Here is a 17,289-nt window from a genome sequence, read left to right as displayed (position 1 = left end):
TAGAACACGAGTTACAATATGATGTCCCTAGAACACATGAGATACGAGTTACAATATGATGTTCCTAGAACACATGAGTTACAATATGATGCCCTTAGAACACATGAGTTGCAATATGATGTCCTTAGAACACATGAGTTACAATATGTTGTCCCTAGAACACATGAGTAACAAGTTAAAATATGAAGTCCCTATGACACACAAGTTCAAATATGATGTCCCTAGAACACATGAGTTGCAATATGATGTCCCTAGAACACATGAGTTACAATATAATGTTCCTAGAACACATGAGTTACAATATGATGTTCCTAGAACACATGAGTTACAATATGATGTCCACAGAACACATGAGTTACACTATGATATTCTTAGAACACATGAGTTACAATATGTTGTCCCTAGAACACATGAGTTACAATATGTTGTCCCTAGAACACATGAGTTACAATATGATGTCACTAGAACACATGCGATATGAGTTACAATATGATATTTCTAGAACACATGAGTTACAATATGTCCACAGAACACATGAGTTACGAGTTACAATATGTTATTCCTAGAACACATGAGTTACAATATGATGTCCCTAGAACACATGAGTTACAATATGATGTCACTAGAACACATGCGATATGAGTTACAATATGATATTTCTAGAACACATGAGTTACAATATGTCCACAGAACACATGAGTTACGAGTTACAATATGATGTCCCTAGAACACATGAGTTACAATATGATGTTCCTAGAACACATGAAGTTACAATATGATGATCCTAGAACACATGAGTTACAATATGTTGTCCCTAGAACACATGAGTTACAATATGATGTCCACAGAACACATGAGTTACAATATGTTGTCCCTAGAACACATGAGTTACAATATGTTGTCCCTAGAACACATGAGTTACAATATGATGTTCCTAGAACACATGAAGTTACAATATGATGATCCTGGAACACATGAGTTACAATATGTTGTCCCTAGAACACATGAGTTACAATATGATGTCCCTAGAACACATGAGTTACAATATACCATACAATATGATGTCCCTAGAACACATGAGTTACAATATGATGTTCCTAGAACACATGAAGTTACAATATGATGATCCTAGAACACATGAGTTACAATATGTTGTCCCTAGAACACATGAGTTACAATATGATGTCCACAGAACACATGAGTTACAATATGTTGTCCCTAGAACACATGAGTTACAATATGTTGTCCCTAGAACACATGAGTTACAATATGATGTTCCTAGAACACATGAAGTTACAATATGATGATCCTGGAACACATGAGTTACAATATGTTGTCCCTAGAACACATGAGTTACAATATGTTGTCCCTAGAACACATGAGCTACAATATGAAGTCACTAGAACACATGCGATATGAGTTACAATATGATATTTCTAGAACACATGAGTTACAATATGTCCACAGAACACATGAGTTACGAGTTACAATATGATGTTCCTAGAAGACATAAGTTGCAATATGATGTCCCTAGAACACATGAGTTACAATATGATGTTCCTAGAACACATGAGTTACAATATGATGTTCCTAGAACACGAGTTACAATATGATGTTCCTAGAAGACATGAGTTGCAATATGATGTCCCTAGAACACATGAGTTACAATATGATGTCCCTAGAACACATGAGTTACAATATGATGTTCCTAGAACACATGAGTTACAATATGATGTTCCTAGAACACGAGTTACAATATGATGTTCATAGAACACAAGAGTTACAATATGATGTTCCTAGAACACATGAAGTTATAATATGAAGTCCCTAGAACACATGAGTTACAATATGATGTCCCTAGAACACATGAGTTACAATATGATGTCCCTAGAACACATGAGTTACATTATGATGTTCCTAGAACACATGAGTTACAATATGATGTTCCTAGAACACGAGTTACAATATGATGTTCATAGAACACAAGAGTTACAATATGATGTTCCTAGAACACATGAAGTTATAATATGAAGTCCCTAGAACACATGAGTTACAATATGATGTCCCTAGAACACATGAGTTACAATATGATGTCCCTAGAACACATGCGATATGAGTTACAATATGATATTTCTAGAACACATGAGTTACAATATGATGTCCACAGAACACATGAGTTACGAGTTACAATATGATGTCCCTAGAACACATGAGTTACAATATGATGTCCCTAGAACACATGAGATACGAGTTACAATATGATGTTCCTAGAACACATGAGTTACAATATGATGTCCTTAGAACACATGAGTTGCAATGTGATGTCCTTAGAACACATGAGTTACAATATGTTGTCCCTAGAACACATGAGTAACAAGTTAAAATATGAAGTCCCTAGAACACACAAGTTCAAATATGATGTCCCTAGAACACATGAGTTGCAATATGATGTCCCTAGAACACATGAGTTACAATATAATGTTCCTAGAACACATGAGTTACAATATGATGATCCTAGAACACATGAGTTACAATATGATGTTCCTAGAACACATGAGTTACAATATGATGTCCACAGAACACATGAGTTACACTATGATATTCTTAGAACACATGAGTTACAATATGTTGTCCCTAGAACACATGAGCTACAATATGAAGTCACTAGAACACATGCGATATGAGTTACAATATGATATTTCTAGAACACATGAGTTACAATATGTCCACAGAACACATGAGTTACGAGTTACAATATGATGTTCCTAGAAGACATAAGTTGCAATATGATGTCCCTAGAACACATGAGTTACAATATGATGTTCCTAGAACACATGAGTTACAATATGATGTTCCTAGAACACGAGTTACAATATGATGTTCCTAGAAGACATGAGTTGCAATATGATGTCCCTAGAACACATGAGTTACAATATGATGTCCCTAGAACACATGAGTTACATTATGATGTTCCTAGAACACATGAGTTACAATATGATGTTCCTAGAACACGAGTTACAATATGATGTTCATAGAACACAAGAGTTACAATATGATGTTCCTAGAACACATGAAGTTATAATATGAAGTCCCTAGAACACATGAGTTACAATATGATGTCCCTAGAACACATGAGTTACAATATGATGTCCCTAGAACACATGAGTTACATTATGATGTTCCTAGAACACATGAGTTACAATATGATGTTCCTAGAACACGAGTTACAATATGATGTTCATAGAACACAAGAGTTACAATATGATGTTCCTAGAACACATGAAGTTATAATATGAAGTCCCTAGAACACATGAGTTACAATATGATGTCCCTAGAACACATGAGTTACAATATGATGTCCCTAGAACACATGCGATATGAGTTACAATATGATATTTCTAGAACACATGAGTTACAATATGATGTCCACAGAACACATGAGTTACGAGTTACAATATGATGTCCCTAGAACACATGAGTTACAATATGATGTCCCTAGAACACATGAGATACGAGTTACAATATGATGTTCCTAGAACACATGAGTTACAATATGATGTCCTTAGAACACATGAGTTGCAATGTGATGTCCTTAGAACACATGAGTTACAATATGTTGTCCCTAGAACACATGAGTAACAAGTTAAAATATGAAGTCCCTAGAACACACAAGTTCAAATATGATGTCCCTAGAACACATGAGTTGCAATATGATGTCCCTAGAACACATGAGTTACAATATAATGTTCCTAGAACACATGAGTTACAATATGATGATCCTAGAACACATGAGTTACAATATGATGTTCCTAGAACACATGAGTTACAATATGATGTCCACAGAACACATGAGTTACACTATGATATTCTTAGAACACATGAGTTACAATATGTTGTCCCTAGAACACATGAGTTACAATATGTTGTCCCTAGAACACATGAGTTACAATATGATGTCACTAGAACACATGCGATATGAGTTACAATATGATATTTCTAGAACACATGAGTTACAATATGTCCACAGAACACATGAGTTACGAGTTACAATATGTTATTCCTAGAACACATGAGTTACAATATGATGTCCCTAGAACACATGAGTTACAATATAATGTCCCTTTAACACATGAGATACGAGTTACAATATGATGTTCCTAGAAGACATGAGTTACAATATGTCCACAGAACACATGAGTTACAATATGTTGTCCCTAGAACACATGAGTTACAATATGTTGTCCCTAGAACACATTAGTTACAATATGATGTCACTAGAACACATGCGACATGAGTTACAATATGATATTTCTAGAACACATGAGTTACAATATGTCCACAGAACACATGAGTTACGAGTTACAATATGATGTTCCTAGAAGACATAAGTTGCAATATGATGTCCCTAGAACACATGAGTTACAATATGATGTTCCTAGAACACATGAGTTACAATATGATGTTCCTAGAACACGAGTTACAATATGATGTTCCTAGAAGACATGAGTTGCAATATGATGTCCCTAGAACAAATGAGTTACAATATGATGTTCCTAGAACACATGAGTTACAATATGATGTCCATAGAACACATGAGTTACATTATGATGTTCCTAGAACACATGAGTTACAATATGATGTTCCTAGAACACGAGTTACAATATGATGTTCCTAGAACACATGAAGTTATAATATGAAGTCCCTAGAACACATGCGATATGAGTTACAATATGATATTTCTAGAACACATGAGTTACAATATGATGATCCTAGAACACATGAGTTACAATATGATGTCCTTAGAACACATGAGTTACAATATGATGTCACTAGAACACATGCGATATGAGTTACAATATGATAGTTCTAGAACACATGAGTTACAATATGTCCACAGAACACATGAGTTACGAGTTACAATATGATGTTCCTAGAAGACATAAGTTGCAATATGATGTCCCTAGAACACATGAGTTACAATATGTTATTCCTAGAACACATGAGTTACAATATGATGTCCCTAGAACACATGAGTTACAATATAATGTCCCCTTAACACATGAGATACGAGTTACAATATAATGTTCCTAGAACACAAGAGTTACAATATGATGTTCCTAGAACACATGAAGTTATAATATGAAGTCCCTAGAACACATGCGATATGAGTTACAATATGATATTTCTAGAACACATGAGTTACAATATGATGATCCTAGAACACATGAGTTACAATATGATGTCCTTAGAACACATGAGTTACAATATGATGTCACTAGAACACATGCGATATGAGTTACAATATGATAGTTCTAGAACACATGAGTTACAATATGTCCACAGAACACATGAGTTACGAGTTACAATATGATGTTCCTAGAAGACATAAGTTGCAATATGATGTCCCTAGAACACATGAGTTACAATATGTTATTCCTAGAACACATGAGTTACAATATGATGTCCCTAGAACACATGAGTTACAATATAATGTCCCCTTAACACATGAGATACGAGTTACAATATAATGTTCCTAGAAGACAGGAGTTGCAATATGATGTCCCTAGAACACATGAGTTACAATATGATGTTCCTAGAACACATGAGTTACAATATGATGTTCCTAGAACACGAGTTACAATATGATGTTCCTAGAAGACATGAGTTGCAATATGATGTCCCTAGAACACATGAGTTACAATATGATGTTCCTAGAACACATGAGTTACAATATGATGTCCATAGAACACATGAGTTACATTATGATGTTCCTAGAACACATGAGTTACAATATGATGTTCCTAGAACACGAGTTACAATATGATGTTCATAGAACACAAGAGTTACAATATGATGTTCCTAGAACACATGAAGTTATAATATGAAGTCCCTAGAACACATGAGTTACAATATGATGTCCCTGGAACACATGCGATATGAGTTACAATATGATATTTCTAGAACACATGAGTTACAATATGATGATCCTAGAACACATGAGTTACAATATGATGTCCTTAGAACACATGAGTTACAATATGATGTCACTAGAACACATGCGATATGAGTTACAATATGATATTTCTAGAACACATGAGTTACAATATGTCCACAGAACACATGAGTTACGAGTTACAATATGATGTTCCTAGAAGACATAAGTTGCAATATGATGTCCCTAGAACACATGAGTTACAATATGTTATTCCTAGAACACATGAGTTACAATATGATGTCCCTAGAACACATGAGTTACAATATAATGTCCCCTTAACACATGAGATACGAGTTACAATATGATGTTCCTAGAAGACAGGAGTTGCAATATGATGTCCCTAGAACACATGAGTTATAATATGATGTTCCTAGAACACATGAGTTACAATATGATGTTCCTAGAACACATGAGTTACAATATGATGTTCCTAGAACACATGAGTTACAATATGATGTTCCTAGAACACATGAGTTATAATATGATGTTCCTAGAACACATGAGTTACAATATGATGTCCCTAGAACACATGAGTTACAATATGATGTCCCTAGAACACATGAAGTTACAATATGATGTCCCTAAAACACGAGTTACAATATGATGTTCATAGAACACAAGAGTTACAATATCATATCCACAGAACACATGATTTACAATATGATGTCCCTAGAACACATGAGTTACAAGTTAAAATATGAAGTCCCTAGAACACACAAGTTAAAATATGATGTCCCTAGAACACACAAGTTAAAATATGTTGTTCCTAGAACACATGAGTTACAATATGATGTCCACAGAACACATAAGTTACAATATGATGTCCACAGAACACATGAGTTACAATAGGATGTTCCTAGAACACATGAGTTACAATATGATGTTCCTAGAACGCATGAAGTTACAATATGATGTTCCTAGAACACATGAAGTTACAATATGATGTTCCTAGAACACAAGTTACAATATGATGATCCTAGAACACATGAGTTGCAATATGATGTCCCTAGAACACATGAGTTACAATATAATGTTCCTAGAACACATGAGTTACAATATGATGTTCCTAGAACACATGAGTTACAATATTATGTTCATAGAACACATGAGTTACAATATGATGTCCCTAGAACACATGAGTTACAATATAATGTCCCTATAACACATGAGTTACAATATGATGTCCCTAGAACACATGTTACAATATGATGTTCCTAGAACACATGAGTTACAATATGATGTCCACAGAACACATGAGTTACACTATGATATTCTTAGAACACATGAGTTACAATATGATGTCCCAAGAACACGAGTTACAATATGATGTCCCTAGAACACATGAGTTACAATATGATGTCCCTAGAACACATAAGTTACAAGTTAAAATATGAAGTCCCTAGAACACACAAGTTCAAATATGATGTCCCTAGAACACATGAGTTGCAATATGAAGTCCCTAGAACACATGAGTTACAATATAATGTTCCTAGAACACATGAGTTACAATATGATGTTCCTAGAACACATGAGTTACAATATGATGTTCCTAGAACACATGAGTTACAATATGATGTTCCTAGAACACATGAGTTACAATATAATGTTCCTAGAACACATGAGTTACAATATGATGTTCCTAGAACACATGAGTCACAATATGATGTTCCTAGAACACATGAGTTACAATATGATGTTCCTAGAACACAAGTTACAATATGATGTTCATAGAACACAAGAGTTACAATATCATATCCACAGAACACACAAGTTAAAATATGTTGTCCCTAGAACACATGCGATATGAGTTACAATTTGATATTTCTAGAACACATGAGTTACAATATGATGTCCCAAGAACACGAGTTACAATATGATGTCCCTAGAACACATGAGTTACAATATGATGTCCCTAGAACACATAAGTTACAAGTTAAAATATGAAGTCCCTAGAACACACAAGTTCAAATATGATGTCCCTAGAACACATGAGTTGCAATATGAAGTCCCTAGAACACATGAGTTACAATATAATGTTCCTAGAACACATGAGTTACAATATGATGTTCCTAGAACACATGAGTTACAATATGATGTTCCTAGAACACATGAGTTACAATATTATGTTCCTAGAACACGAGTTATAATATGATGTTCCTAGAAGACATGAGTTGCAATATGATGTCCCTAGAACACATGAGTTACAATATGATGTTCCTAGAACACGAGTTACAATATGATGTTCATAGAACACAAGAGTTACAATATGAAGTCCCTAGAACACATGAGTTACAATATGATGTCCCTAGAACACATGCGATATGAGTTACAATTTGAAATTTCTAGAACACATGAGTTACAATATGATGTCCACAGAACACATGAGTTACGAGTTACAATATGTTGTTCCTAGAACACATGAGATACGAGTTACAATATGATATTTCTAGAACACATGAGTTACAATATGATGTCCACAGAACACATGAGTTACAATATGATGTTCCTAAAACACATGAGTTACACTATGATATTTCTAGAACACATGAGTTACAATATGATGTCCTTAGAACACATGAGTTACAATATGATGTCCTTAGAACACATGAGTTATAATATGATGTTCCTAGAACACATGAGTTACAATATGATGTTCCTAGAACACAAAAGTTACAATATGATGATCCTAGAACACATGAGTTGCAATATGATGTCCCTAGAACACATGAGTTACAATATAATGTTCCTAGAACACATGAGTTGCAATATGATGTCCCTAGAACACATGAGTTACAATATAATGTTCCTAGAACACATGAGTTACAATATGATGTTCCTAGAACACATGAGTTACAATATTATGTTCCTAGAACACATGAGTTACAATATGATGTCCCTAGAACACATGAGTTACAATATAATGTCCCTATAACACATGAGTTACAATATGATGTCCCTAGAACACAAGTTACAATATGATGTTCCTAGAACACATGAGTTACAATATGATGTCCACAGAACACATGAGTTACACTATGATATTCTTAGAACACATGAGTTACAATATGATGTCCCAAGAACACGAGTTACAATATGATGTCCCTAGAACACATGAGTTACAATATGATGTCCCTAGAACACATAAGTTACAAGTTAAAATATGAAGTCCCTAGAACACACAAGTTCAAATATGATGTCCCTAGAACACATGAGTTGCAATATGAAGTCCCTAGAACACATGAGTTGCAATATGATGTCCCTAGAACACATGAGTTACAATATAATGTTCCTAGAACACATGAGTTACAATATGATGTTCCTAGAACACATGAGTTACAATATTATGTTCATAGAACACATGAGTTACAATATGATGTCCCTAGAACACATGAGTTACAATATAATGTCCCTATAACACATGAGTTACAATATGATGTCCCTAGAACACATGTTACAATATGATGTTCCTAGAACACATGAGTTACAATATGATGTCCACAGAACACATGAGTTACACTATGATATTCTTAGAACACATGAGTTACAATATGATGTCCCAAGAACACGAGTTACAATATGATGTCCCTAGAACACATGAGTTACAATATGATGTCCCTAGAACACATAAGTTACAAGTTAAAATATGAAGTCCCTAGAACACACAAGTTCAAATATGATGTCCCTAGAACACATGAGTTGCAATATGAAGTCCCTAGAACACATGAGTTACAATATAATGTTCCTAGAACACATGAGTTACAATATGATGTTCCTAGAACACATGAGTTACAATATGATGTTCCTAGAACACATGAGTTACAATATGATGTTCCTAGAACACATGAGTTACAATATAATGTTCCTAGAACACATGAGTTACAATATGATGTTCCTAGAACACATGAGTCACAATATGATGTTCCTAGAACACATGAGTTACAATATGATGTTCCTAGAACACAAGTTACAATATGATGTTCATAGAACACAAGAGTTACAATATCATATCCACAGAACACACAAGTTAAAATATGTTGTCCCTAGAACACATGCGATATGAGTTACAATTTGATATTTCTAGAACACATGAGTTACAATATGATGTCCCAAGAACACGAGTTACAATATGATGTCCCTAGAACACATGAGTTACAATATGATGTCCCTAGAACACATAAGTTACAAGTTAAAATATGAAGTCCCTAGAACACACAAGTTCAAATATGATGTCCCTAGAACACATGAGTTGCAATATGAAGTCCCTAGAACACATGAGTTACAATATAATGTTCCTAGAACACATGAGTTACAATATGATGTTCCTAGAACACATGAGTTACAATATGATGTTCCTAGAACACATGAGTTACAATATTATGTTCCTAGAACACGAGTTATAATATGATGTTCCTAGAAGACATGAGTTGCAATATGATGTCCCTAGAACACATGAGTTACAATATGATGTTCCTAGAACACGAGTTACAATATGATGTTCATAGAACACAAGAGTTACAATATGAAGTCCCTAGAACACATGAGTTACAATATGATGTCCCTAGAACACATGCGATATGAGTTACAATTTGATATTTCTAGAACACATGAGTTACAATATGATGTCCACAGAACACATGAGTTACGAGTTACAATATGTTGTTCCTAGAACACATGAGATACGAGTTACAATATGATATTTCTAGAACACATGAGTTACAATATGATGTCCACAGAACACATGAGTTACAATATGATGTTCCTAAAACACATGAGTTACACTATGATATTTCTAGAACACATGAGTTACAATATGATGTCCTTAGAACACATGAGTTACAATATGATGTCCTTAGAACACATGAGTTATAATATGATGTTCCTAGAACACATGAGTTACAATATGATGTTCCTAGAACACATGAGTTACAATATGATGTCCCTAGAACACATGAGTTACAATATGATGTCCCTAGAACACATGAAGTTACAATATGATGTCCCTAGAACACATGAGTTACAATATGATGTCCACAGAACACATGAGGTACAATATGATGTCCCTATTACAACACATTTGAGATCACATGTGTTTTGATGCATATAGCAATGATGAGATTACTGACCCTCTCTCCTCTCTGTCCAGCTATTCCAGGTGGTCCAAGGGTTCCAGGGATGCCCTGTGTCATAGACAGAGAGAGCAGTTCAAGGCACAAGTTAGGTTAAAGGTTAGTTTAAAGTATTAGGGATGTCCTCGGACACTAACAAACAAATTCCATATGTTTAAAATGTTTTTGGATTGTCATCTCCACAAAATGAACCTACCACATTGCCAGGCAATCCACGGGTGCCCTGCGTACCCTGCAATCCTGGAGGACCCTGGAAGAGAAACAAGGCTTCATTCACAACTGTCTATATGTAGAAGTATTATCAAATACACAGCCTTAAGGACACAAAACTTACAGGGTCTCCTTGTCTCCCAGTCTCTCCTTTAGGGCCGATGTCTCCTTTAGGGCCCTGAATTGAAGGGGAGAACAAACAAACTTGCCAGTCATTTAAGGATATGAAGGACGCTGAAATCATTCACTATAGTATGTCAAATCACGTCGAAGTTTGATTTTCTATTTTCCAATGGATGACACCTCATGTAGAGTCCTATACAATATACGGTGCACGGAATCCAGACATTAAAACGGAATTCAACAATATATTTTTTATTATTGAGCTTAGCAGGGAATGAACTAAATGTATTGAAAAGTATTTCATTTGTCCGAGTTTATCATAATACATGAATAGAATGCATCAGTGATTCGGATTTCCTGCAACTTTGTGAAGACGCTCTAGCCGTTACCGAGGAGGCTAGGGAAAACCGTCTTCTCAATGAAATGTTAACTACAAAGTATCCTATGCTTACCTGGCAGAAAGATATCATGATTATTTCATCAATTCAGGTTATTTGTTTTGAAAAGTCGACCGTCACTTGTGCAAAACCACCGCTAAACAAGAGCCTCTTGCTAGGTACCCACTTGAAATAAAGGGTAACTAGGCTACAATGTTTCCCAGACCTAACTAATTGTCTCCTGGTGTGGTTTAAGCATTGTAGTGGACTTAGAAAATCCATTTTTGTTGTTTTTCTAACAAAACAGAATTAGGCAAAAATTAAATGGATTTTATAGTGCCCAATTTATGTTATTGTTACTACATGGGTTGTGAATAGGTGAGTGTCCAATTATAAATAACATTTGATTGACTGACTGACTGATTGATTAAACTCCTTACCTGTGGTCCAGCCAGTCCTTTAAAGCCTGGTTCACCAGGCAGTCCTCGTTGACCCTTCAGACAACAAACGGGTTAGTAACATCCCCAGAATTATGTTCAACATCAAACAAATTATACCGTATTTTGCTCTTTCGCAATGCCAGATGATTCCTTTAAAAACCAAACACACAGTGCCCACCCTAGTGGTGGAGTGCTGTCACTATGTTAGTACACATATAGAGAGCACTGTAAGTGCAGCATGGTTGATGTCCATTTGACTCTACCAAATAAAGGGGGCACTTGAATCGATTCACATCTCTTCTACCATCTAGTGGAGAGTTTGGAGCATTGCTGATTTTCCCAAAATGCAGCCTTATGTTACTCCTTTGGTAAAAGGCTAATTTTATTCTGAATAACTCACAATCTCTCCTGGATTCCCCTGCTCTCCCTTTTCTCCTCTCGCTCCGGGATTTCCCTATGGAGAAAGAAAAAGGATGAACGCATGTCCAAGTTGGGAAATCTAGCTGTATAGTAAAACATGTTGTGTAGTGTCTAGGACTGGCCACACACTGTTATTTTGTATCAACTAAACACCACATAAAAAATGGCTATACATGCATTAGACCTGAAGAACATTTCTCACACAGAGCAGTGTCTACCAGCCAGGTCACACCAGATCGACTTCAGTATTCAACGGTTTTCCAGGTCCCCAGGATGTCAGGAAATGCCTTCAATACAGTCCACTGGGGGCTACGTGAGAGCCTATTACATCTAGTAGGCTAGCGGCCTTCAATTACGCGCTCCAGCCCCTAACGATCGCGGATCCAATCCCAGTGCTAGACACTGGTTTAAATGTTTTATTTTCTGGTTTAACTGCCCCTGGACAAAAGTTGAATACTGAGTAAGTTGAAGTAAGACAGTGAGATCTTGTTGGTTTCTACAGTACTTACAGGCTCACCAGGCTCAGGGATAACATTGGCCACCTGAGAGAAAAACACAACAGAGAGAGAGAGACAAGTTATCCAACAAGCATCCTCAGATTGCAATGCACTTTTCCAATATGTTTTTTTGTTTGCTTAGTTGTACATGGATCATAAAAATAAAACAAATAATATATGCATGACACAAATATTATTCGGATAAAAGACATGTCAATTTTCACAGTTCGAATTTACTCCAATACGTCGTGTCCTTCAATGAGGTTTATTACAGTGTCTTAATATGGTCTTTTGCTCCATTCAACATCCCTTGACTTTACTCACATTTCCTGGTATTCCTGGAGTTCCCTTGGGTCCTGTGTCACCCTGAGGCAACACACACACAGTGTGGGAATGTTAATTAGCTCATTAAAACACACTAGTCCCCTGGTGGTAGTTAGTGAGACAAAGTAGAGAGGAAGTCTCTGTGACTAATACACCCTCTGGTACAAGCAGGAATTATCTTTCATGCAGCTAACATAGCTTTTATGCTAATAAGCATGCTTATCCAATCCCTCTTCAAGCAAAACACAGTGTAACAAGAATCTTGTTCACTGTTACTGACTGTCAATAACACGTTCTAGTAACAGTAAAGGTAAGAGATCGTACGGCATTTAAAGGATGTTGTGACACACAGTAGCTAGCTGTTTACATGAGAGATCTATCGTCTCATATCTCGGTCTTACCTTGTCACCTTTGTCACCCTTTGGCCCGAAAGAGCCATCTTGTCCCCTGTCACCCTAAAAAAAGAAAACACAAGACATAAACAAGACCGTTGTACACAAGGAGATTTAGATGCGAGCTGCCGTTGGGCTGAAGCACACATTTCAGGAAGGTGGCTTTAATGATGGCTATGAGATCAAACTTACCTGTCCTCCTTTCTCCCCTCTTGGTCCAACGACCCCTGGTTGTCCAGTTAAACCAACTGGTCCCTGTAACACACACACACACACACACACACACACACACACACACACACACACACACACACGCAAACACACACACACAGAGAAAGATTAAGAGCATGTGGGATGGGGCACTTTGAGTTGAGTATAATGATTTAAGGTGATAGCCATGTATTATTGACTTACACTCTCTCCTCCAGGTCCTCTTGGCCCAGGTGTTCCTTCTTCACCCTATAGGAGTGACACATTCTGTCATCATGAGATCATACAATTCCTCAGACAATGCTTGACATTTCTGTAATACTGTCTATTAACCACCTTGCAATCATAGCCGTTTGCATTCAAATGGGGAGCTGTAAGGAGCCATATGCAATAAGAAAGTGTTAAGTCTATAAATGCACAGCAGTGGCAGTCAGTGCCGATGAGGTTGGACGATTTTTTTAATCAGCATGGCCTTATTTCCATTACAGCATATTGGATGACTGTCATTCATATTCCGTTCACCCAGTTCAATGTAACAGCGATAGGTTTAGGCTTCTACGTGATACTCGAATTTTCCCTATACCCATCATGAGGTTGCTGCAACCTAGCCTATGAATGAAAGTTTACGACATACGTGAACACAAGTCGAGAGACAAAATTGAGGTGACACAGTGACACTAGCACACTCTTGCCTGCATCTAGCGGATATATCTAACTATCCAACAGTTGCAAACGAGAGTTTCTATTGGACAAATGCAAGTATGTTTATCCCCGTTCCAAGCCAAACCTCTACACACAGCCTACATCGTTGTCACCATAGCTAAAGTAACTTCATAGTCAGCATAGCTAATAGAACTAACGCGCAGGTAAACCCGCTACAATCATGCAGTAACGTTACAGTGTAGTCAGTAAGCAGTTACACAGGTGGCAATACACTTGTAAAACCAAAAGCTTAGCTTGACTTGGAATAGTTCCAGTGTTCTGTTGGATAGTCATAGCCAGCTAGCTAATATAGCATCCCTCTATTTGAGCAAGGTGTTTTTTTGAGCAGGGTGTTTCAGTAGGCTAAACTAGCAAGCTCCATTTGAGCTACAGTATAGTATACACTATAGTATATATATTTCTCTCTTGCTGCTCCTTCATTTTAGAAGAAATTAATTTGTTCAAAACTGTTCAACTATTGTCTTTCTCTATCTTTGAGTCAACTACTCACCACATGTTTTGCACTACCGTGCCAGCTAGCTGTAGTTTATGCTTTCAATACTTGATTCATTCTCTGATCATTTGATTGGGTGGACAACATGTCAGTTCATGCTGCAAGAGCTCTGATAGGTTGGAAGACATCCTCTGGAAGTTGTCATAATTATTGCGTAAGTCTATGGAAGGGGATGAGAAACATGAGCCTCTGAGGTTTTGTATTGAAGTCAATGTACACAGAGGAGGAGGGAAGCTAGCTGTCCTCTGGCTACACCATGGTGCTACCCTACAGAGTGCTGTTGAGGCTACTGTAGACATTCATTGAAAAACAGTGTGTTTTTATCAATTATGTGGAGACGTGATTATATTTAGTATAGTTTTACCTAAAAATGATAACTTTTTAATGTTTTACCATTTTTGTTTTTATAATTCACTGAGGAAGATGGTCCTCCTCTGAGGAACCTCCACTGATGCACAGGTATATCTCAGGAGGTTTCTATCCAACTCCCTGAGTTGAAACACAATGCCATTAATTTAGTTTTGCTACTCCTTTTCCTATTTAACAATCCCTCCAGCTCATGTGAAATGGATACTTTAAAAGTCACCTTTGTAGACTCCATATAAACTTTATCCTGCTGCATGCATCACTTTTATGACGAGCCATTGATATGGCCAGGGTGTCCAGACATAGGTTGTATCTAAAATGGCGCCCTACTGTAATTCCTATGCAGTTCACTACTTTTGACCATAGCTCCATGAAGTGCACCATTTAGGAAAAAGGTTACCATTTTGGACAAAGACAAAGAGTAGTATCACTGTACCTTAGGACCAGGTTTACCAGGGAAGCCATCCAATCCAGACTCTCCTCTAGGCCCCTATGGAGATGAATAAAAAACACAGCTTTATACATTTATGGTATTGTATCAGATATTATCCCAACTAACACATTATGTTGTCACAACATTGCAAATAGGTTGTGAAAGAAGGTTGGTCATGGCATTACCATGTGACAACAATCTGAGAACATAAACGTGCCAGTAGGGATAACACGCCGGCACACTGTCCTCCATGCCTTTGGAATGCTACATATTATTAGATGTTTCCTTACTGTTAGTAAGGAATAAAAGCCTGAAACATTCAGTTGGTTAGGAAACATGAATCACTATTACTACTACACTGACCTTGTCTCCGTCATTTCCTGGAACTCCGTCCAGCCCATCGTTTCCAGGTAAACCCTTTCAACAATAAATATTATATAGGGATATGAGTACTTTGACAACTCAATGGTACATCAGTGAATCATATAACATGTCAACATGTAAAATGTAAATGTGAAAAAAAATACAGTAAACTTACAGCTTTGCCAGGCTCTCCTAGTTTCCCTGAAAATCCAATCTCACCAGGTAGACCCTAAGCAAAGAATATATATACATTTTAGCTTCCTATTATTTCATTTCCTCTATGAGCTTTTGGAATGACAGATGACAGTACATCTGCGCTGTACAGCCTTCAATGTTGGTGCACAGAACTCACAGGAGGTCCAGTTTGTCCAGGGTTTCCTTGCCCTCCAGGAGGCCCCTGGGGACCCTGTAACGAGAGATGGCATCATCAATAAAGACTGTCATCAACCTCAGTCCAACAGGGAAGACATTCTAGGTTGGCCTGATATTCAGTCATAGCTCCAAGCTGTGGAAATATCAAGAGTTATTCCTGGTTGGCTAGTCACACAGTCAGGAAAAATTCCAGGCCCTCAGGCGCTAATTATTGCTTTTAAGAGCGATATGGAATCTAAATGAATTGATGTCATGTGAATGAGTTCCCGAAGTGGCAGAGCATATTTTCCCTCCAGTGGAAGTGTTTAGTGAAGCTAGTGTTGAGAGATCAGTAATGTCAGGTATGTGGTCCCTGTTGAGTAGTTAACATCAAGAAGAAAATGTTTTTCAATGAGCCAGAGCCTGATATAACAGCTGTGCTGATA

At 36.7% G+C, this 17,289-nt stretch overlaps 1 protein-coding gene across 3 annotated transcripts in view; it reads right to left on the bottom strand.

Moving 5' to 3' along the window:
* LOC139392029 (collagen alpha-1(XXII) chain-like) overlaps positions 1–17,289 on the bottom strand; it is a 70,678-nt gene that overhangs the window by 17,657 nt on the left and 35,732 nt on the right. For all 3 annotated transcript variants that reach the window (XM_071139674.1, XM_071139675.1, XM_071139677.1), the window contains 14 exons: positions 16,845–16,898; positions 16,668–16,721; positions 16,493–16,546; positions 16,133–16,186; positions 14,319–14,363; positions 14,097–14,159; positions 13,914–13,967; positions 13,513–13,554; positions 13,201–13,233; positions 12,672–12,725; positions 12,272–12,325; positions 11,456–11,509; positions 11,318–11,371; positions 11,119–11,172 (listed from right to left, as the gene is read on the bottom strand). In XM_071139674.1, the coding sequence (XP_070995775.1) occupies positions 11,119–11,172; positions 11,318–11,371; positions 11,456–11,509; positions 12,272–12,325; positions 12,672–12,725; positions 13,201–13,233; positions 13,513–13,554; positions 13,914–13,967; positions 14,097–14,159; positions 14,319–14,363; positions 16,133–16,186; positions 16,493–16,546; positions 16,668–16,721; positions 16,845–16,898 (723 nt within the window). The remainder of the gene's footprint in view (positions 1–11,118; positions 11,173–11,317; positions 11,372–11,455; positions 11,510–12,271; positions 12,326–12,671; positions 12,726–13,200; positions 13,234–13,512; positions 13,555–13,913; positions 13,968–14,096; positions 14,160–14,318; positions 14,364–16,132; positions 16,187–16,492; positions 16,547–16,667; positions 16,722–16,844; positions 16,899–17,289) is intronic.

The sequence above is a fragment of the Oncorhynchus clarkii genome, chromosome 32 (assembly GCF_045791955.1).
Source record: "Oncorhynchus clarkii lewisi isolate Uvic-CL-2024 chromosome 32, UVic_Ocla_1.0, whole genome shotgun sequence".
Classification (NCBI taxonomy): domain Eukaryota; kingdom Metazoa; phylum Chordata; class Actinopteri; order Salmoniformes; family Salmonidae; genus Oncorhynchus; species Oncorhynchus clarkii.
Note: the sequence above shows the minus strand (reverse complement) of the source record. Positions and strands in the feature narration are given on the sequence as shown.